The following is a 23,654-nucleotide window of genomic DNA, read 5'->3' on the forward strand; positions in this document are numbered from 1 at the left end:
TCTAGATAGCATTTCAATGAAAATCTGTTCAGTTATTCACACATGTGCTCATCAAAATATTATGAAAAACTAAGACACATAAAATAAGAATTTACACTGAGCATGTCTTCATGCTGAAATGAGAGATTTGGTGAGATATTCCCGGTGCAGGTAAAGATTGATGCCAGAAATGCATGTAGACACACACACGAAATGTAAACAACTAAAGGTGCATTAGCTTACGCTACCTTCATGAAACTCTTCCAACTCCAGATCTAATTTATTGGTATTTGAAATCTCTGACATATGCCTCATGAATTGGGGCTCATTGCTTCTCTAAAAAACTAAGTATGAATAATATAATCCAAGAGAAGCAAAATTTGTTTGAAGAATATGGGGTAGCCCACTGAATTAATCAAAGATTAAAATGAAATATTATGTTGAATTTTTAGCTTTCATTAAAAACGTTAGAGACCTTAAAAAAAGAAACATGTATCCAAAAGCATGCATGATGTTCTAAGTGTGCTTTAAGATCATTGCTGTGGCTTGTATCTAGATGTGCACAAAGCCTCATGTGGTCAGAGGCGGGGTTTTTGGATGTGAGTGGATCTAGGGTGTGTGATGCAGAGATTAAGGAAGGCCTACTCTGACTGTGAGTGCTGCCCATCCTAAGGTCAGGTACCCTGGAAGGAACATAAAAGACAGAAGAGAGCTGTTGCCTCTGCTTGCTGCTTTGCAACTCCACTGCCTTCTGTCTTGCTGTGCCATGAACTGTACTCTCTGATGCCTCTTTGCCATGTCACCCTGCCTTGAAGCCAGGCAACTACGAACTGAAACCTCTACAAAGTGTGAAGCAAACGAACCATTCCTCCTTTATCTTTGGGTGTTGGATATTTTGTCTCAGCAATGAGAAAAGTAAGATAGTTATCAAAAAAATTTTAAGCATTCATTTAAAGATACATAAATTCATCTCATCTATCTGATCTCTCAGCTACCATGACAAGAAGGCATCAGTATAACAAGTTAGCATCACTCTGTGTTTAAACCCTTCTCTTAAACCATAATAATGACCTCAATTTCCTCTGTCCTAGGGATATGGCAAACATTCCACCTCCATCACAGAGTTCATCCTCCTGGGATTCCCTCCTAACTCAAGCATGCGGATGCTCCCCTTTGGCCTCTTCCCCCTGGTTTATGTGTTCACCCTGCTGGGGAATGGGCTCATCCTGGGGATCATCTGCCTGGAAAGCAGACTGTGCACCCCCATGTACTTCTTCCTGTCCCACCTGGCCACCGTGGACATGGCCTATGCCTGCAACACGGTGCCCCAGATGCTGGTGAACCAGCTGAGCCCAGCCACGTCCATCTCTTTTGCAGGCTGCATGACTCAGACCTTCCTCTTTTTGACTTTGGCTATCTCAGAATGTCTGCTTCTGGTAGTGATGGCTTATGACTGCTATGTGGCCATCTGCCACCTCCTCCAATACTGTGCCATCATGAGCTGGAGGGTCTGCATCACCCTGTCAGTGACATCCTGGACCACGGGATTTCTTCTGTCCTTCATTCACCTAGTGTTACTTCTACCTTTACCCTTTTGTATGTCCAAGAAAATCAAACACTTTTTCTGTTAAATCATGGCTGTGCTTAAACTTGCCTGTGCAGATACATTAATGAGAACATGGTCTTGTCAGGGGCAGTGTCTATGTTGGTGGGGCCATTCTCCATGATTATAGTCTCATACATGCGCATCCTGCATGCCATCCTGTAGATCCAATCAAGAGAAGAGAAACGAAAAGCGTTCTCCACCTGCTCTTCCCATCTCTGTGTGGTTGGACACTTCTATGGAACAGCCATGATCATTTATTTTGTGCCCGGATATGGCAACCCCAAGGAGCAAAAGATGTATCTCCTGCTCTTTCATACCCTTTTCAATCCCATGCTTAACCCTCTGATCTATAGTCTTAGGAACTCAGAAGTGAAGAATACTCTAAAGAGAGTGTTGGAGTAGAGAGACTCCAATACTGAATTGTAGGGTCAGTGGTAGGATCAATTGTAGTGACCAAAAAAGTTATCATTTTTAAGAGACTCCTGACCATTCACAGAATCAGGGTTGCTTCAGACATTTATTTATAATGGAACCGTCTTCTGTTCTACTGTGAGATGACTGAGTCAGCAGAAATGAAGTACTACTTACATCTTCAATATAATCATAGTGCAACCATCCAGTAATGAGCCCAGGATTTGGAAGCCATAGTTCCCAAATGATGTCATTTATAATATCTTCATTAATCTATCATCCAGATATCTATCTCCAAAAAATATTTTCCTGTAGATTTTCCTGTAGACACTAATTTCTACTGAGGCCTTTACAAACATGAAGCAGAATAAGTTTGCAAATGACTGCACATAAGCTGTCTCATCTTAAACCTCAGGATTTGTATTAACAGTGAAAGCTATACAAATTGTTTCAGTAAAAAGCACTCATAGTCCAGTTCTTAGTCACTGTTTCTCAAAGTTATCTGATAATGGGATATTTTTTCATATACTTAATAGATTTCCTGAAACAGACTTTGCTTTTATTTGACTCCTTGTGAATATACTCTGAAACTACTCCCTAAGGCAAGTGACTATTTTTTGTAAAAGAAGCCGAAACACTGAATGTAGGTCTAAGCACAATAAACAAGATAAGCTTGTAAGGGACTGTTCTCTGTTTAGTTATAGAAAGAGAGGGTTCTTGTGTCTACCCGCCAAGATTGTATCCGTTAAAGATAATGAATCCAAACATCTCCTTCACATTGGGCTAGTGTGTGGTCCTCAGGAAGACCATGTTCAATTTCACAATCTTTCAATTTTGACACTTAAGAAATATATATTAGCACCTAGCATGGGGATGAATGTTATTTACCTAGCAGGAATGAAGCCTGGGTTCAATTCCCTGCAACATGCATGCACACACACACACACACACACACACACACACACACACAAGCACAAGTGATCCTGTATTTTTTCTCATGTTTACCAACTACATAAAATTAACATTTTTCACTTCAGAGCATTAAAATAAAACCAGCCTAATAAATAAACCTGGAAATACTTCAAAATTCACTACTAACACGGTAAACCGCAGATAATGTGTACTTTTGAAATAATGAAGATTCCTCTGTTATGATCTCTAATATAGATGGTCTTGATTCACTAAATTAAAAAAAAGAACCAAACGTACAGTAAATCAGGAGGTACGGTCCACCGAGGTGCTATTTTTAGGAAATATAATTAACATGAGAAAGAGTACATGGACTGAAAATCACATATGAGAAAACATGCTCTATATTATGAAGAAACTAGAGAGTAATAGCGGCAACTAGACCAGTATTTGTGGATATGTTGTAAAGACAGGATTTAATAGGTAAAAGCATACAATTAGAGATCAAGTCCAGGAGAGAGAAAGATTGGAACCACTTATGTAAATAGCAAGTTGCCACCAAACACCAATTTAAACCATGGGTCTTGATCAGACTCCAAAACACACAGTGTACTCTGGGGAAGTGAAAGGAAAAGGAGAGTCTTTAAAAAGATGGCAGAAGATAGTGTTAATAGTGTATCAGGATTTAAAACCCACATTACTCGCACCACTCTGATTAGAAAGATTTTATTTTGTCCCAGTTTGCCTACTTGCATTAGATTTGAGGGCACAGACAGCTATCCAAAAACATCAGGATATAGCACAGTAATCATCTTTAATTTCCTATTAACTTAATCTGCAGCCCTGTATGACTTATACTGTTTTATCATGACTGACCTTAGTTAAATCTGGTTTGTTTGATTGCTATTTGGTATCGATAGATTTTATTCAAAACTGATGTGATTGATAGTATCAAATCTGAGAGTATAGTCAACTACACGGAAGATGACAAGACTCTACGATACACATTCTGGTTTGCTTACTGCATGTTTTTGTAGTTTTACACTATCTACAAAGTTATGTTTTTATTCATACTGGTATGTACTGATATATTCAATTATACTATGTCTGAGGATACAGCCAGTTCTTTTGAAGATAACAAGAGACAAAACAGCAACTATGGTAGAACATCTTGTACGATGGACTTATATATCTTTTTCACTTCATGTATTTATAGAAATATGTTTTGTATTGTCTTGCTTTGTTTTGTTTCTCCCTCTAATATAGAAAGGATAAAAATACATCAAGACTCATGCAAGTGTAGAACCTAAAACAGTTTATGAGAACTGATCTTATGACACACGATGAAATGAGCAAATACTTTGAAGAAAAAGAGACACTAAAGTTCCCAGTGCTGATCTTGGAGTGTCATAATGTGACACCCAGCAATAATTTTATTCTTTGTTGAGAGTAATATTAGCCTGCTTGGGTTTGTTCAATCTCAACATAATTGAAGGTGTGGATAACTGCATGTATGTTTAAGTGTATATGATTGATAACCATATTTCTAAGTTTTTGTTGGATAGTGGAACAGAACTTGTTGCTGTCTCACTGTTTAAGTCCCCAGTTTATATGCTCCATTTTAGTATCTTGAAAAACAATTTGTAAGAGGACAATCTGTAAACATCAACTAGGTATTTCTTACTATTTATTTTTTTCTTTGAAAGTATGTATTATTTCTACCTGTTTTCTGTTTTGTTTAGTCTTTCTTTAAGTAAAATTTTTTAAAAAGACACTACAGGGCCCAGTGTTGATCTTGAAGTGTAATGATGTGAAATCCAGCAATACTATTATTCTTTGTTCAGAATGATTTTAGCCTGCTTTAGTTTGTTTAATCTCAACACAAATGAAGATATGGATAACTTCATGTATGTTTAAGTGTACAGGATTGATAACCATATTACTAATTTTTTGTTGGATAGTTGAATAGAACTGTTTGCAGTCTTGCTGTTTGAATTCTCACTTTATGTGTTCCACTATTGTATCTTTTTTTTTATTTGTTTGTTTTTTTCCTTGTTATCGGTACTGGGGATCAAACTCACGACTCCCTGCTTGCAAGGCAGGCACTTATGCCACTGAGCTAAATCCCCAGCCCCCCCCACTATTGTATCTTGAACAACTATTTGCAAGAGGACAGTATGTAAACGTCAACTAGTGATTTCTTACTGTATATTTTTTCTTTGAATGTATGTATTATTCTTACCACACACCAAAAAAAGAGAGAAAGAAATCTGTTTCAAAACTGGTTCTTGAGACTGGCAAAAACTGAGTAAGTCTCCTTCATCTTTCTCCTTCTGCATTCACCATGTACCCGCTACCTCCAAGGCAGTACTCCTTGTAACGCCATGTACAGACAACTTCCCCATTTAGTCTCTCATAGTCAAGATGATAAGTTGACTGCTGTCCTCATTAGGAAAGTTGTTAAGTCCTGACAGGCTCTCCAGTCCCTTCTGCACTCAATCCAGCACTTGTTCAGGGGCTATTAGACCATTTCCAAAAGGCCTGGTGACCCGCCTTGTAGGCCAACCTGGTGACAAAATCTATATCAACAAAAAGTTTCCTATCCCACAGCCAACACAGTTTCCAGAAAGAGTCATTGGATTCATCACTCCCACTTCAGCCCATAAGACCAGAAACTCCAGCTGAGTCAACTAAGTCTTCTGCTCTTTGAAAAGTAAAACTCCAAAGATGCAGGCCCTAAGTCTTTTAATATGTATAGGTAATAAGTGGGTTACTGCTGGGACCAATAATCAAACCCACATGGCAAAAATATCATACCTTAATTCTGATTCTTTATGCTGGAGAGGAAAGGAAATAAGTTCCTCACTTTGGGAAACATTCAGGGCACTGGACTTTGTATTCGGTCTGTAAATTTCCCCTTGAAGCACTCCCATTTCAAATCAATTGTAATTCCATTGTATATGTACAAAACGTCTCTTACCCCCCTCAACCAACATTTAATCTCCCCACCAAGAACTTGGGCTGCCTGTACAAATGTCCTCAACCCTTGAGGTCATCTGGCTGTTTTTACTGAACCTAAACCTGGACTCTATATCTTAACTCATGTTCTTCCCCCAGTGTACTGGTATTGTGGAGAAGGAGGGTAGGAAACATATGGTGTTAATCCTGTTTTTAGACCAATCATTGAGGAGTTATCAAGGGCAGTATTGGTCAGGTCTGAAAGCACCTAGCTGATAGGGAAAATGAGAGACATCTTCAACAGTGTTGGTATAGGAATTTATTCTCCACCACCCCATGACTGACGGCCCTACTCAGCTCTGGAAACACCCCTCGTTTTCTTCCAATTGGCTATTATTAATGTCACCTGCACGATAGACTATTTAAGGCATTATAGCCAAAGCCAAGTCCAATCTACTAAATTAATAATGATACATTACAAATGTGAAGATTTATGAAATGTAGATGAGAAAGATGAGTTGTAAAAATGTGATCAGGAATCAAGGATTTGATTGATAAACTAGAACCAGGAGTGAATGTTGTAGCTTGGCATAACTAATGCCATCTTGTGCCCTGTATTTGACCAAGAAGAGTGGAAAATTCCTCAGGGTAAAAATCCCATGTGAAAAACAGAATGAGTTGTACCCACAAGAGAAAAATGAACCTGCTCAGCAAAGAAACAGGGAACAGGGGTCATTCAAAAAAGTAACATAGTATTCTAGCTGAATTGCTTCCATCAGGATGTCTTTTTGTGGTTTTCAGTTTTTAAAAATTTGTCACTTTCCAGTTCAATGCCACAGTTTTGGACTGTGAAAAAGGGGCCCATGGGTGATTGCTGAGCTCAGCTATATAAAATCCCAAATTAACAAATAAGGCTGCTTGGATTCCTTATTGCTCATGAATTCACTTCATTTAGGAAACTAAAAAATCCTATGGAGAGCTGGTAAAACACTTGAACAAAATTGAAGACACAGTTTCAGACCCTGAAGACAAGATTTTGGCTATTGATCATGAAAGAAAAGTTACTAGAAAACTACAAAAGATCAGGAAACAACAACTCCAAACTTGCAAGACGATGCAAAGAAAAATGATACGATATTAATACATGCCAATAAAACAAGAGTCATCACAAACAACATTAAAAATTAACTATTTTCAGAAGTGATAGAAGCAAATTTTACAGGTATGAGAAAATAATCTGATACATATGAGTGTGGCATATAGAACACCACTTCTACATAATCAAATTAAGGCTACACACAGACATATAATAACCAAGATCCCAGCAACTGAGCCTAGGAACTGAATATTAAGAGCTGTTAGAGAAAAGAAACTGGAAAAGTTTAAAGGAAAGCCCATCAGAATTGCATCAAACTTCTCTCCACAAATCCTCAAGTCAAGAAAAGCCTAGAGTGCTATATTTCAAGTCTTGAAAAAAAACAAAAAAACTTCCAACATAGACTGACATATCCTGCAAAACTGTCTTTCAAAAATACTGGAGATTTAAGATATTTTTATGTAAATAACAGCTAAAGAATTTATGACCACCAAATGCATACTATAAAGGGTACTGAAAGCTATGATAGACAGAGATAAAAATGATCCCAATTCAAAGAACAATGACAGAAGGAGATCACCAACCAAGGAAATCAATGAAATGGAAAAAGTAGGGAACCGACTACAGGAAAACAACAAGACCAAGACAAACCAATATGTATCAGTTATAGCCATCAATGTAAATGGCCTCCATTCACCAGTCAGAAGAAACAGACTGGCAGAACGGATCAAGAAATAAGATCCAGCAATATGCTGTATGCAAGAAACATGTTTAACTCTACAGGAGATTCATAGACTGAAAATCAACAGAGGGAAAACAATACTCCATGCAATAAGAACGCTTGAAAATGGAGGGGCAGCTATTCTGTTTGCAGATATTGTGAACTTCAAACCAAAAATGATTAAAAGATATAAAGACAGTCACTACATACGTGTTAGGGGAACAATTCAAGACAAAGAGATAATGATCATTAATACATATGTAGCAAATATAGGAGTACTAAACTAGAAAAGACAATTATTAATAGATATGAAAAAGCGGAGAAGCAATAACACAATTGTAATGGGAGACCTTAATATCCCATTGTCACAAAGTGAGAGATCACCTAGACCAAAGAATCTGTGAAAAACACAAAAGCAAAAACAAAAACAAAATGGGAACAGAATGAAATTGTGAACAAATGAACTTAGTAGACGTTTACAGAATGTTCCACCCAGTGACACTGGAATTCACATTCATCTGAGTTGCACACAAGACGTTCTCTAACAGAAACGACATATTAGCCCATCTTAAGTAAATACAAAAGAATTTAAACATTCCCATACATATTATCCCACCATAGTGTTATCAAATTGTAAATGAATGACAAAAGAAACTGCAAAAAATGCATAAACACATGACAATTAAATAACACCTTCCTGAACAATCAGGAGTCACAAAGAAGTTAAAGAAGAAATTGAACAATATCTACAATCAAATGAAAATACAAATGCAACTAACTGTAACTTATGAGATGCAATGAAAGGACTCCTAATGGGGAAATTTATAATGGTGATTTCTCATATCAGGAAAACAGAAGGAACACACATAACATAATGCTGCACCTCATATCTTTAAAAAATGAAGAATAATTCAAGCTCAAAGCCCATGCAAGGGAGGATATTATAAATATCAGAGCAGAAATTAATGTCATTGAGACTAATAAAGCAATATAGACAATTAATGAATTGAAGAGTTGGTTCTTTGAAATAATAAAATTTATGAACCCCTATACAACCTTATCAACAAAAGGAAAGAAAAACATTAAATTCTTGCAATAAGGAACTAAAAATGTGATCCACTACAGGTCTTCTAGAAAATCAAAGGATCATCAATAACTACTGTGAAAATCTTTACTTGTAAAGGATGGAAAACACAGAAGAAATGGGGAGATTTCTAGAAACCTATGACTTAACAAAGATGAATCAAGAGATATAAAAATTCTTAATAACTCAGTATCAGTCACTGAGGTTGAAAATATAATAAAAACTAAACAACAGAACAAAAACAAAAAGCTCCCAGCCTAATCAATTTACTGCTGAATTCCACAAGAATGTTAGAGAAAATTTAATGCCAATACTCCTCAAATTTTAATGAAATTTAAAGGGAGACAGTATTGCCTAACTCAATTCTAGGTAAGTATTGCTCTGATTAAAAAAAAAAAAAAAAGAGTAAGACCAAATCTTAAAAAAGCAAACTACAAACCAATATCCCTAATCAACATAAAAGCAAAAATCTTCAGTAAAATACTAGCAAATAGAATGCAGCAAATCATTAAGGAGGTCACACAACATGACCAACTAGGATTCATCCCAGGAATGCAGCGATGTTTCAACACATGCAAATGAATCAGCATAATACATCATAGCAAAAGAGCCAAAGACAAAATTCATGACATTATATCAATACATTAAAAAAAAACTTTTGATAAAGTCCAACACTTGTTTGTGATAAAAACCCTAGAGAATATACGAATTGCTGGTCTCTACCTCAATCTAATAAAGGGCATCTATGACAAACCAACAGCTTACATCATACTACATGGAAAAAGGTTGAATGCTTCCATTCTAAAATGAATAACAAAACAAGGATATCCACTATCACCTTTCTATTTAATATAATTCTAGAAACATTAACCAGAGAAATTAGATAAGAGATAAATAAAAAGAAAAAAACATAAAAGAAAGAGGTTAAATTATCATTATTCACAGATGACATGTTACTCTACATGGAAGATCCCAAAAACTTTTAGATTTATTAAGAAAATTCAGTAGCACAGTCAACATCCAAATGGACACAAAGTCTAAATTAAAAAATCAATAGCAATCCCATACACAAACAACAAACTCACTGAGCGAGAAATTAGAGAAACCACACACTTCAAAATAACATCCAAAAAGATAGAATACTTAGGAATGAATCTAATAAAGGAAAACAAGTTCTATAATTAAAACTTATAGCACTCAAAAAAAGAGTTTGAAAAGAAATTCAGAAAATGGAAAGATATCCCTTGCTCAAGGATAGGAAGAATCGCCATTGTAAAAATGGCCATATTTCCAAAACAGTTATACAGATAAAATGCAATTCAAATCAATCAAAATACCGTGAGCACACCTCACATATCTAGAGAAAACATAACAAAACAGATCAGAACAGAACAATTTAAGCAGCATAGTGTTTCACAAGAGAACCTGACATAAGAGTAGATACCATAGTGTCTCTTTCCTTGAAATGTTTGAGTATCCCATCATACACTATAGTTACAAACATAACAAAATAGTATAAAACTATTCAAGAGAATGAAAGTATTACAAGGTATTCAAAGCCAACTAACAGAAAATGAACAATGGTTACTATATTATCTCCTTGTCTATAAAATATTTTGTTTCTCCTATCACATATAATAAAATCCAATAAGATGCAACATGATAAAACCAGTGGAAATAGAAGAACAATAGCTTGGTAGGACTTCAAAACAAGATGGTATTAAATCATCACTAGCTATTATAATGTCTTGTTTTCTTCAAAATAACTGTTCATACAATCACAGACAATAAAATCAAACAACCCAGAATAAAACCATTCCAACTAATAAATGAAAACATTATAAGGCTTCAAAGCAATATAATTGGGAATCATGATTACCCATTACCCATGATTACCCATACTTTTTATGTATTCTTACCATTTTTACACTAGGGAATCTATTCGGTACTTATACATGTGAGTTTGATTTATCTTGCTTATGAATATGGTCTCAAGCTGCGTCCATTAATTTATAAATATCTCAATGTGATCATTCTTTATAGCTGAGTAGTACTCCATTGTATAAAAATACCACAACTTTGTTATCCATTCCTCAGGTGATGGACACTCAGGTTGTTTCCAAGATCTGACTATTACAAATTGTGCTACTCTATATGTGGGTGCACCTATATCACTGTAGTATGATGTTTTCAGTTCTTCTGGGAATATGCCTAGAAGCGGAATAGCTGGAACACATGGGACTTCCAATCCCAGCTTTTTGAGAAATCTGCAGACTGCCCTCCACAATGGCTGTATCAGTCTACACTCCCACCAAAAGTGTAGGAGAGTTCCCTTTACTTGAAAGCCTCTCCAGCATTTGTTGTTGATAGTTTTCTTGATCCTGGCTCTTCTTTCAGGAGTGAGATGAAATCTCAGTGTGGTTTTAATTTGCATTTCACTAATAAGTAATGATAAAGAACATTTTTTCATGTATTTATTTGCCATTTGTATTTCCTCATCTGAGAACTGTGTATTCATTTCAGATGCCTGTTTTTGGATTGGATCTTTGAATTTGGGGGTCTGATTTTTTTTAACTTCTTTATATGTTTTAGACAGAAGTCCTTTGTCTGAGAGAGAGTTCACTAAGATTTTTTCCCAGCTTGTGGGTTTTCTTTTTGCTATGCTAGAGATTACTTTTGACGTGCAGAAACTTTTTAATAAGAGGTGATCCCAGTTATTGATTCTGGGAAGTATTTCCCATGCTGTTTGATTCCTGTTTGTGAATTTTCTACCTCCCCTCTGTAGTCAAGATTTTTACCCAATTTGGCTTCCAATAGATTTAGTGTTGCTGTTTTAATATTCAGATCTTTGATCCATTTAGATTTTAATTTAGTACATGGTGACAGGCATGGGTCTAGTCTTAGTTTTCAGCATATGGACAAGTGGTTTTCCCAGCACCATTTATTAAAGAGACTGTCATTCTCCCAGTGAACATGTTTGGCCCCTTTATCAAAAATAAAGTGGGTCAGTGTGTTTGTAGTTGTGGTTGTATCTTCTAATCTATTCCATTGATCTTCACATCTGTTTTTATTCTAGTACCATGTTGATTTTACTACAATTGCTTTTTAGTATAGCTTCAAGTCAGGAATTGTGATGCCTCCTGCCTTGCATTTGCTGCTTAGAACTGCTTTTGCTATTCTAGGTCTCTTCTGGTCCCAAAGGAATTTTAGGAGTGATTGATCTAGATCTACGAGGCATGTAGATGGTATCTTTATTGGGATTGCATTGAATCTGTATAATAGCTTTGGGAGAATGGCCATTTTCACAGAATTTATTCTTCCTATCCATGAGCAGGGGATGTCTTTCCATTTTCTGAGATCCTCTTTGATTTCTTTTTCAGGATATTATACTTTTCCCTGTATAGATCTTTCACTTCTTTCATTAAATTAATTCGTAAGTATGTCACTTTTTGGATGCTAGTGTGAAGGGTGTGGCTTCTCTTATTTCTCTCTTTGTGATTTTGTTGTTAGTGTATAGAAATTCTATTGATTTCTGAGTATTGATTTTGTGTCCAGCTACATGGCTGAATTTATTTATTGTATCTAGGACATTTTCAATGGAGTCTTGGTGGTCTTCTATACAGAATATCATGTCATCTACAAATAGTGGTAGGAAGCTCTAATGAAAACATTCTTAAAATTCATTTGGAAACAGAAAAGACCTAGAATAGCAAATCCAGGCTCTCCATGACAATAAAAGAAAGACAGAGAAATCACAATCACTGATTTAACATTGTACTACAAAACTATTGTGATAAAATAGGCATGAAAAACAAAGACATAAAAAAAACCTGACCTGATAATCAGTGGAACAGCTTAGAACATGCACACACAACTGAAGCACACTCAGCCACCTTATCTTTGAAAAAGAGGCCAAACATATTCAATGGAAGAATAATAGCCTGTTTAATAAATTATGCTGGGAAAACTGGCATCTCACATGTTGAAGACTAATGTGAGACCCATGTATATCACATTTCACTTAACTAAAGTCACAATGAATCATAGATCTAAATATTCAAACAGAAACACTAAAGAGATTGGATGAAAATGTTGGGAGAAATCTTGAAAACACAGTTGTAGGCAGAGAGTTTGTGAACAGAACCCAAACTGCAGGGGAAGTACTTCAAGGAATAAACAACTGGGATGTCATCTTTTTAAAAGGATTTTGTACATCAAAAGAAATCTTCAACCAAGTGAAGAGATGACCCAAGTAGTGGGGAAAAAGTTTAACCAAGTTCCCCTCAGACAAAGAAATTCTATCTAGACTGTGTCAAGAGCTGCAAAAAAAATCAGGTGGCCTAAATTCAATGACCCAATCCAAAAAGGGGCACTTGAGATAAAAACATACTTCTCAGATGAGGCAATACAAGTGAAATAAACATATGAAAAAAGGTTCAACATAATTGGTCATTCAAGAAATGCAAATTAAAACAAATCTGAGATTCTGTCTCATCCCAGAATGAAGAAATTGCCAAATATCAAACGCTGGCAAGGCTAATCCTAAAATGCATATCGTGAAAGGGGGAGAAAATTTGCCTAGATAGAAAGAACAAGTGCAATGAAGGAAAGCAGAAAAGAAGAAAAAGGAAAACATTTATTTATATACTAACATAGGTAAGATAACTACACTAATTTCCTCTAGTTCATTCAAAAGGTTTGTGCTTATACTGTTTGATCAATTTTTCAAGCATGAGTTTTGTAATCTAGACTGAGGATAAACATATGCAATATGTTAACCATTATTAATTTTCTATTATCTTGTATTGAAATTCTGTGTTATATTGTTTTATTTCTTTAAAATAAAATTTAAAAATTCCGAAGAAAATTAAAACTTTTCCACAATCATGAAACTGAAGGAGCTCAGGCAGAGGATTCCAAGGAAGCAGCTGAAAGGAGGGCAGAATTCCAAATAGATTAGCCTTTGCCCTTGGAAGGCTGAGAAGGGGGAGCTGGCAGGAAGGAACAGGGAGGCTCAGGACATTGGGGTGGGGCTTCCTTGTAGCGTGGTAGGGGAGGGGCGCTGGTTGAGCTTCAGCTTCTTGTTATAGCTCCGCTGCCCACTAGGTGGGGTGCTTTGTGACAAGGATAGCATAGCTCTGTGACCTAGGCCTGCAGCCCTCCCTTCTGGTACACTAGGAAACTGTCAGGGCTCACTTGCCTGAGAACAACTGTGCGATTCAGATGTTAGACAGTCTTGTCTCTCTTCTGAAGAGCTTTTGTGCCATATGGCTAAACCTCAGCTCCACCCCTTGGGCTATGGATATGATGTTCGCCTTTGTGGGTGGAGTGGGGGTGTACCTCCTGTTACTGCCCTTCCTCCCGGATAACCCATCTCTACCACCTCCAGCCCTACTCAGGAAAAAGAAAAGTTCCAGAAAGGTGAGAGATCCTCAAGTCGCATGCTACAAAGAAAAACTCTCTCTTTCTTCTACTCTTCTTTCTAATAATTTTCCAAATGAAGGGGAGACAAATGAGAAAGTCTCAGAAAAGATTAGAAATCATTCTTTGCTTATTCATTTATTTACTTCTTTTCTTTAAGAGAGGGTTTCTTTATTTTTCTTTCTTCTTTCCCTTTCTTTCTTTCTTTGCCACAGATCTCCTACCAGAAGGTTTTCTGGGGGGACCATGAGCAATACAAAGGGAGCCAGTGTTTCTGGGGCCTCCCAGGTCTACACAGCGAGTCCCTGGTGGATCACACGAGAGTGCCTGATGCCTCACTAGAGTTTTCTACCATTTTATTCAATGGACTCTGTAATCATGTTCCGGCACGAATTCAGTCCAATGTTTGTCCACAACTCTTTCCCCCTCCACCCTTAGCCAATGATGTGGCCGAGCCCTACACATTCACTCCAGCTCTGCCTCCATCCCAATCCCCATCTGGGTCTCAAAAACCGACCCAGGAGCATGCTCCATCTCTCACAATTGTGCCTTGGTGTTCACCTCCAGCCATTTCTGGTCTTAAAGATCAGAAAGAGAAGAAACATGCTATTTCACGTACTGTTCAGCACTTACAATGCAAGTTTTTGAAGGAGCTAGAGGAAAAGAGAGATTTTCTTCCTTTGGTCAAAAAACCTCAGAAAGTCTTTAGCCAGCTTGCTGACAAACGTGGTATTATCCAGGAAAACAAGTCCTCTGGCAAGCCTCCAGTGGAGGTTTACTTTAAGGTCCAGCAAGAACTGCAGGAACATGTTCAAAAAAGATTGGTGTCTGGGCCACCCCGGAAGGATGACCTGTCTCAGGACAGGGAGAATGACCCAGGAACAGGAAAGGCAAAGGAAAATTGTGGGCATTCCCAGACTACAGTGATTTCAGATAAAAGCTGTCAGGTCATACAAAAGACCATGTTAGAGTTCCCAGAAATATCCCAGACAGGGAAACACTCAACCAAAGACCTGGAGAAGGCCCCAAAAGACCTATCCAAGTGTCTAGAAATCTCTGCAGTGAATGTCCTAGAGCCTATCTGTGATCCAGCATCACCAAGGAAGGGGCTGAGACTCCTAAGCAGTGATTCAGGCAATGATTCTGCAAGCAGGCCAGACAAGAAGAACATAGAAGACAGTGAGAGCATCTGTCCAAGTGGGCAGTTTGAGCAGAGAGGGGGAAGGAATCACTGTGACCACTGACCATTCCACCCTTACTGTGGACCATGCCTGCTACGATCCTGGAAATTCAAACATCTCCATGGAAACTGAGAATGAACCATCCCTGCAGGGTCAGGAGTATGGCAGGAACACCCAGGACCTCTCTGTCCTTGATGCTGGGACTCATCAGATACTGGAAGCACAGCTGAAAAGACTCTGTGTGAGACACAGGTGGGGCTTAGCCTCCGAGGTCATCAGGGTCATTTTGAAGCTGAAAAAGGTTCACACCTCATTGCTTCCACAGCCTGCATCTTCCTCCTCAGCCTCCCAAAACTCCAAGCCTGACTCCACCCACCAAGATATGAATTTGCAGGGAGAACCATCTCAGAGTATTCCCGGAGAGAACGTGAAAACAACTATGTCTGTTCTCAAAATACATGGTCCTATCACTGGTCACTCATTCAAATATCCGAAGGAGAGACTATTTGCTGATGACCACAGGCCCTCAGAAGCTGCACCAACTGGACAAGAGAACACCCTGAGTGCTCAGCCCCATTTATACTGCTCTGAAAGCAGAGCCCAGCATCCTGATACTGTCTCAAGGCCAGGGAGATGCAGCATTGGTCCAAGTCCAATCACAGTAATGGACAAATATCAGCCTCAGGAGCAAGGAGGTGTGGTCTCTAGAGACCTTTCCCATCATGGCTTGACAGGGGAGGTGAATATAGGTTCTCCATGTTCAAGGGACAGAGACATCCAGAAGACCATGGACACAGAGGTGAAGAAACTCTTGGAGGAGGCAGTTACCAAGGGAGCCAGTGGGTTGGCACCCTCCCCAAATCTTAATGTGAGTCCCAGGAGTTCAAAGCCTAGGGGCTCAAGAATGTGTTCTTTGCAGGAGCAAGGAGTCTCATCCTTGGGTACCCTGGCAATGTCGAAAAATATGGATTCTGCTACCAGAGTCCTCCTGCAAGACTTTGCCACTGGCAAAGTCCTTCAAGACTCTTCCTCAGAGATACCTCTCACCAGAGACATCCTGGATTCTCAGGTTGATCTGGTCAGCATCGGAGGAGTGTCCACTAGCAGCACATCACTATCCCCAGAGATAGTTGGCCCCTTAATGCAGGACAGAATTAACAAGGATCAAAAGGAGCCCAGGATCTCAAAACTCCAAGATCCACAAGATCAAAAGCCACACGTTTGGACCACCTGAGAGTGGAGGGGGCTTTATGAGTCCCAGTAAAATGATCACTAATCGCCCATCACCTTCCCAAGGGATATGTGAGCTCCCAGTGAGGGAAACAGGGCACCAGGAAAAGGAGCCCAGACTGCCCAAATCCCAGGAGCCCAGGGTGAGCAAAAACCACATGTTCACACTCTGCCTGAGAAGAGAGTGAGCTTTGAGGGGCCCAAACCAGGAGGGAAGGAAGAACAATTTGCAGGAAGAAGGTGGGTTGGAATGTTGATGCCCCCTTTTCAGCTCAGGGAACTAAGAGATAGCACAGGGTCCAAGGCTCTGTTTCAGTCAGAGAACAAAATGTTACCTTCAGAAGCTACCACTGTGAACCCAGTCAGGAAGTTTCTGCAGAACATACTGTGCAAGAAAGACAGAACAGTGGCAGAGCCCCTGCAGAAAGCCAAGCCCCCAGTTACTGTGATCCAAAGTCAAGGATCAGACATGAAACCCAGAGTCTCTAGGGACAAAGGCACCATGGAAACCTACATGCTCATGACCACTGTTGGAAGGATCTTAATGGACACACTAAAGCTACACCATGAATTTTCTGCCTCAAAAGAAAATTTGCAGAAAGGGGTTCCCCAGGTGGATAGGTGGTCCTCCTGCCACAAGAATGCTTCCTCTCCACAGCAAAAGAAATCCTGAGCAACATGGCCTGTGGTCCGCAGGCCAGGCCCCAGCGCCCAGGCCATGTGACAAATGGAAGCCTGAGCAGAGACAAGTCAAGCAATACTGTCTTCCCATCCAGGGAGCCAGGGGCCCTACCTGGTTACTTCCACAGGAGGCCCTTGGGGTCTGGAGCCTCACAGCCCCCTGTTCATTGCCCCAGGCACTGTGCCCTTCAGAGAACTCTGTTCCACAATCAGTCACATAATGCTTCCCATATCCGTCCTGGGGAAAAATCTTTGCTGAGCAAACCTGCTCTATCTCATCCAGGCAGGTCTTACCAAGAGGGCAGGTGAATAAGCTGCCTGAACCCCTCCATTGTCAGATCTCTGGAACTCTGCTCTCCTCCTGATCCGCGTTGAAGACACTTACCAAGAGGGCAGGTGAATAAGCTGCCTGAATCCCTCCATGGCCGGAACTCTCTACTTGTTCTTTCTTTGACATAGGAACAATAGTTTTTCAGAAACATGAAGGACCATTGTTCTCCCTCCCTTCACTTTTTTGGGATTGAAAGTCCTTAACTCCAAACCACTCTGTGTACCAAGCCTCTGCCTTGAATCATAACAGTTCTTATTCATTCCATTCTAATACTTCCCACCTGTCCAGTTCCATTAATGAAATGACATGTGCTTCCAAAAATGCCTTCTGCCATTACCATCCAAAGCTCCCCAACCGTAACTAGTCTTTCCTTACCCCACCCCTATCCTCTATCCAGATTACACAGACTTTGAGTCAGGTTCTGCCTAACAGTTCAACCCCATTTTGTGGGGTACTACTCACCACTAAGTTGCTTCTCATCACATTCTTATCAAAGATATGAAAGACTTTGTTTCCTTCCCCAACAGGTACAGTAGCCCCTTAACCCACAGGCCACGTTGGGACTGGAACCCCTAATCGATCTCCAACCTCCTCACTGCCAGACTGCTTACCCCCACCAGTGCTCCCCTACCCATAAACAAACTAACCAACAAAAACCAAACAGAACCTGTTATATAGCACAGAAACTACACACTATCAATAACATCTCCCTACCACAATCCTTTTAGTGCTAAACCCATACAACACTGTCTCCTCAATATTGCCAGGTACCTCTCATATTACAGTTCTTGACCTCAGATATCTGTATTTTCCTCTTGACTTCAGGTCCCAAATCCTTGGAGTTTTACCTGGATGTGTTCAAACACTGAAAATCCCCAGGGGCTCATTTAAACTGTGCTTTCTTAGGGTTCTGTGACAGCCGGTGCCATTTTACACAGACACTGGCTAAAGACCTCCTGTTTCTGCCCCTAAACCCTAGCTGCCATATTCAGTATATTGATTTTTTAATGATACAATACTTCTCAAAAGATTTCTTTTTTCTTGAAACCCTTGAGAACACTTGTCTTTTTTAGCGGGGTGGTAATGGGGCTGTTCTGACCCCGTGGCATTACCTCTACATGGAAAAAGCTCTACCACTCAGCTCCACTCACAAGGCATACTTGCCTATTGGTTTCTAAAAGGTTTTTGTTTTGAAGTTCAAGGTAGTTTTGAATTGATTTGTAGCCTAGGTCAGCCTTGAATTTGTGGTTACTCTCCTGCCTCAGCCTCCAATGAGCTGGAATTAAAGGCATAAACCATGACCTCAGCTCTCATTTGTCTTTATAATGACAGCCATTCCAGCTGATGTGAGTTGACTCATTATGGGATGAGTTTGAGCAGAGATATAAAATATTTTTGTATGCATTTATTGGCCATTGATGTCTCTTCTTTAGAGAAAAATCTATTGAGATCATTTGTCTATTTTTAAGTGGGTATACTTACACATTTTGCTCCTGTTGGTGGTTTTCTTTTTATGTATTTTGGATTTTACCCACTCATCACAAGCATGCTTTGAGAATATTTTCCCTTAATGCATGGCCTGTGTCTTTATTCTGTAAATTGTGTTTCCTTTTAAAGGGTTTAACAATGTAATCTTATTTATTTACTTACTTATTTATTCAACCTGTGTGTTTGGATCCTACCCAAGGAAGTATTGCCTAAAACATTTCACAGAACTTTTCGCTGTGCCTTTCAGACATAACATAGGATTCGGTAGCTTCACTCCTAGGTATGTCTACCAAGTACTGACAACAGGTGTTAAATGAATAACTTGTAGATGAATGTTCATAATAACATTATTCACTATTCTATTTATAATCTAAAATAGCTAAATGTACATCATATGATAATGGAATAAACAAATGTGGTGGGTAGGCACAACTGAGTGTGATTCAGCCTTAAAAGTGTGAAATCCCTCAAAAGCATCAAGCCGAATGGAGAAAAAGATTCCAGATTTCAGGATTTCGTGAATGCGCGCGTGTGTGTGTATTGGCAAATCCCTGGTGAGGGCACGTGGGTGTTTTCAGGAGCTGACAGATGGAGTGACCCCTGACAGGATTGAGGAGTCCTTCTGGGGAAGATGAAGATGCTCTGAGCCTGCAGGTGTGAGGCAGCGCTGTGCCATGGAAGGAGCAACTGCCACAGACCATAAGGGGCAAATGTGAATTTCAGGTTCCATGAATTGTATCTCAATAAAACTTTTACTAGAAATTTAAAGAAATGCTCCCTTTTGTCCTCATCAAACATTGACAATCTTCTCAACAGTTAGAGGAAAAGCTTGAGTTTTGAATTGTTTTTTCTTTTTTGGTGGTCAAGGCAAATCACATATCTGTGATATTTGGGTGAGACACTTAAGTGTGGTTCTTAAAAGCTGTTTGAAACATTTCTCAGTACAAAAACAGCACTGTTTTGCTTTATGGAAAACCCAATCATTTATTTATGTATAGTGGAGGATAACAACACTTTTACTGGTGAAAAATTAGACGTTTCTCCTTTGTGAAGACTTTGGCCCACATCCAATGGCATGTGATGTGGCCCTCTAATGATTCTGAACATGTCCCTGAGTTCTGCCAAGGGCACAGCCTTGGAGTCCATTGGGCAAAAAGACACTGGCTTGAGGTCCATTACCTGCGTCTCTCTGGTTTGCTGTTTGTCTTCCCTGCCAGCTGGAAAGGGAGACAGCAATATGGCGCTCATGTGATTCACACCGTCCAGTTGTAGGGACAAGACCGTGACTTTGGCCCCAGATGCACTGCAAAGTTCGATCCCCCCCTCGTGAGATGGGCTGCACCCCATGCGGCTCACAGGACTTCTGCTCCTCTGAACTAAGGTCTGTGGGACCCCATGGGCATGGGACATTTGGTAACTTACAGCACATTTTCCTCCTTCTCGATGACTAGGGGAGAGGTTTTCATTTAGATTTTCAGGTTTTAGAAAAGAAATACTTTCTTGTCATAAATTGTGTGCACTACCCCAACTTGTGTTATAATCTCATTTCTAATTCATATCTGCTGATAAATCATTTTTCTCCCTCTTGCATTAAAGAAAATGACTATATTTCGTTTAGCTTTCTAGTAGAATATGTGCATGTTCTACATTTTAAAACAAAAACAGAATAAAAGTGATGACACAGAATTTCAAAATAAAAAACGGGATTAACACTGGTTTATAGACTGTGTACTGTTATCTTCAAAGTATTTTTTCAGATTACAAGATGTAGGCATGAAAAAATGATCAAGCAATCAAACGATGAAAGTACAAGCTGTTCTTTCTGATGAACTAACACAGATTAGTAGCATAATTATCTATCCTTATAGACCCATGTGTATTTTAAAGTCAGTATAATTCCTTTCCTTTGGATTGAACTTCGGGCCTAAAATAGAGTCCAGAGACAGAAACCCCCACATTTCCATTACAACAGGAGAGAGGAGCCCAAATCACTCTCCCACCACAGCCAGTTACACACACACAGGGTCACATGTGCGGCCAGATGAACTCTTGGGTGTTGTGCTGGTCATTCCTAACCAGGTGTCCAGTGTCCTCAGGGAGGCCTCACAACTAAAAGTCACCATCTACCATTTAGACACTGAGCTATAAAATCAGAACTCAATTTACAACAGCCTTGACATCCTTGTTCCTCAGATTGTAGATGAGAGAGTTCAGCATGGGGGACACCACAGTGCAGAAGAGCACCAGCACCCTGTCCTGCTGGGCTGAGGCCTTGGAGTGAGGCTGTGGGTGGGGGAAGAGAGCCATCCCAGAAGTCATAGGGACGATGCAGTGGTGAGAGGCACAGGTCTCAAAGGCTCTGCTGCGTCCTTGGATGGAGCGGATCTTCATGATGGAGGCCATGATGTGAACATAGGACAGAGGGACCAGACAGCAGGGCAGCAGCAGCACAACCACACTGGAGGCCACTATAACCACCTAGTTGAGAGTGACATCTACACAAGCCAGCCTGACCAGTGCCATTGTCTCACAGGCCACATGGCTCAGTATATTATGCCCACAGGTGAGCAAGCACATGGTGACTGTTGTCTCCACAGAAGAGTTAGCCATGCCCACGAGCCAAGGGACACCAGCCAGTGCCACACGGAGCCTGGGTCTCATCATTGCCATGTAACACAGAGGTTCACAGATGGCTACATAGCGGTCATAAGCCATGGCAGCCATCAGCACAAACTCGGTACCACTGAAGGCCAGGGAGAAGAAGAGCTGAGTCCCACATTGCGCAAAGCTGATGATCTTCTTCTCCAGCAGGAAGTGTGCCAGCATCTGTGGGACTCCACTACAGGTGTAGCAAATGTTCACAACTGTGAGGTGGCAGAGGAAGAAGTACATGAGCAAGTGGAGTCTGGTGTCCAGTATCATCAAGAGGAGGATGAGCCCATTGCCCAGCAGGGTCAGCAGGTAGGTGGCCCCAAAGAGCGCAAGGAATCCAGCCTGGATCTATCTGTCATCTGAGAGATCCAATAGGGCAAGATCACTCCCCCAGGTCACATTGTCTCTCCTCATGGAGCAGGTGGGACGGGCTGCTGGGCAGGATAACTGTGAGGATGGACAGGTAAAGGGTTCACTTTTGGAGTCTTGAGTTAATAGCCCACCTGCGATTAACTTCTTCATGTGAGATGAAACAGGGTCACTGAGATGGGATTCTTTATCCTGGATGATTAGAGGACAGTGCAGTGAGGACAGTGGGAAAGGGACACTGGGCTCTGACACTAAGCTATTAAGTTCTCAAGTGATGTTTCTGCCTGTCATGTCCAGGGCTTTGTATGGTTCCAGTGAAAACACAGGAGAATAAGAAGTATAAAATAAGTGTCAGGGAAAATAGAGAATGATAGTACAAATGGATAAATGATAGAAAAAATCGGTAAAAGGAAGGAAAACTGAAATAAAACTAAAGCAGAGATAGCTGCAAAATGAGTATGTGAGGAAAGAAAGTGGGATAAAGGAAAGGTCCTTCAGTGTGGGGCCACAGTGGACACAGAGATATACTTGGACACAAGGGAAAACAGGGAGGCGTGAGGGCTCTGGGTGTTTTTCCTGAAATCTGGGTTCAGTTGTTTCTATGCTCCCTCAGGGTCAGCCTCCTTCACTGCTGTGAGAGGCGTCTGCTCAGGTCTCATGTCATCCTCAGTCCAGATGGAACCTATGTCCTTTCAGCCAAAGGTGCTGCCTTGAGCTACACTTCAGGTACCTGATTATAAGCACAAAAGTGAAGACTCTGATGATCTTGGTTAGTGCAATTTCACTAGGGCTAGAGATTTAATTAATACTCACAGAAATACTAATAAAGGTAATTGTGCTGCAAGGGAGAGTAGTAAGGTTAGTACTTGGCTAATTAAATTATAAGTTTTATAATTAATTTATCACTCTAGTTATTTCTCACTTTTAGGAATGGTACACTTACCTACTGAAACAAAAGTGATTTTTTAGATATTCACTAAACTGTTTAGAACTGTGAGTATTTGGAAAACAATGACACTCACATTCAACTACTAAACTACTGAACCTCAGCCAGGTGGCACTGGGTCTTTTTTTTTTAATTTTATTTAAGGAGAAAAAAAAGCAGAAAAAGGTTACAAGTTATACAGAATTTCAAAAAAAAATAAACAGTAGTAAATCACTAGTTAATGGATTACATATGGTCATCTTAGATATATTTGTTCAAGTTACAAGATTAAAGCATATAAAGTAGACATTCCAACAGTGAGACTGCAAACAGTTCTGTTCAATAATCCAACAAAACTCAGTAATATCATTGTCTATCTTATACACTTAAATAGACATGCAGTTATATCGTTTAGAGCACTTTTCCTCTCTTTTGTACAATGACTATTACATATTTTGGGTTTTATTACTCCCACAGTTCGTATTATTTTTTTGGAAGAAAGTAAAACCAAATGTGACATAACAGAACAGAGTCAGTCAAATCAAAAGGGTGCACATAATAGATAATGTAAAAACGTAATACAAGGTGATCAACAATGGTTACCATAATGCC

The 23,654-nt window shown here is 39.6% G+C and overlaps 1 protein-coding gene and 1 pseudogene across 1 annotated transcript; one reads left to right on the forward strand and one right to left on the reverse strand.

The window, feature by feature from the left end:
- The first annotated feature begins 1,064 nt into the window (after positions 1–1,064).
- LOC100721448 (olfactory receptor 2A7-like) lies at positions 1,065–1,808 on the forward strand. Its single transcript, XM_063249704.1, has one exon. It carries the CDS (start codon positions 1,137–1,139, stop codon positions 1,608–1,610), a length of 474 nt encoding a protein of 157 aa, XP_063105774.1. The 5' UTR covers positions 1,065–1,136; the 3' UTR covers positions 1,611–1,808.
- A 19,286-nt stretch (positions 1,809–21,094) lies between these two features.
- On the reverse strand, positions 21,095–22,211 carry LOC100720900 (olfactory receptor 2F1-like; annotated as a pseudogene).
- Between the last annotated feature and the right edge of the window lie 1,443 nt (positions 22,212–23,654).

Source organism: Cavia porcellus, unplaced genomic scaffold (genome assembly GCF_034190915.1).
Source record: "Cavia porcellus strain 051 isolate PalLab524CR breed Dunkin Hartley unplaced genomic scaffold, mCavPor4.1 scaffold_6, whole genome shotgun sequence".
NCBI classification, from domain to species: domain Eukaryota; kingdom Metazoa; phylum Chordata; class Mammalia; order Rodentia; family Caviidae; genus Cavia; species Cavia porcellus.

Bases quoted from the DNA above. Each gene is read 5' to 3' on its own strand.
- LOC100721448 (XM_063249704.1), top strand. From the start codon at position 1,137: ATGCGGATGCTCCCCTTTGGCCTCTTCCCCCTGGTTTATGTGTTCACC.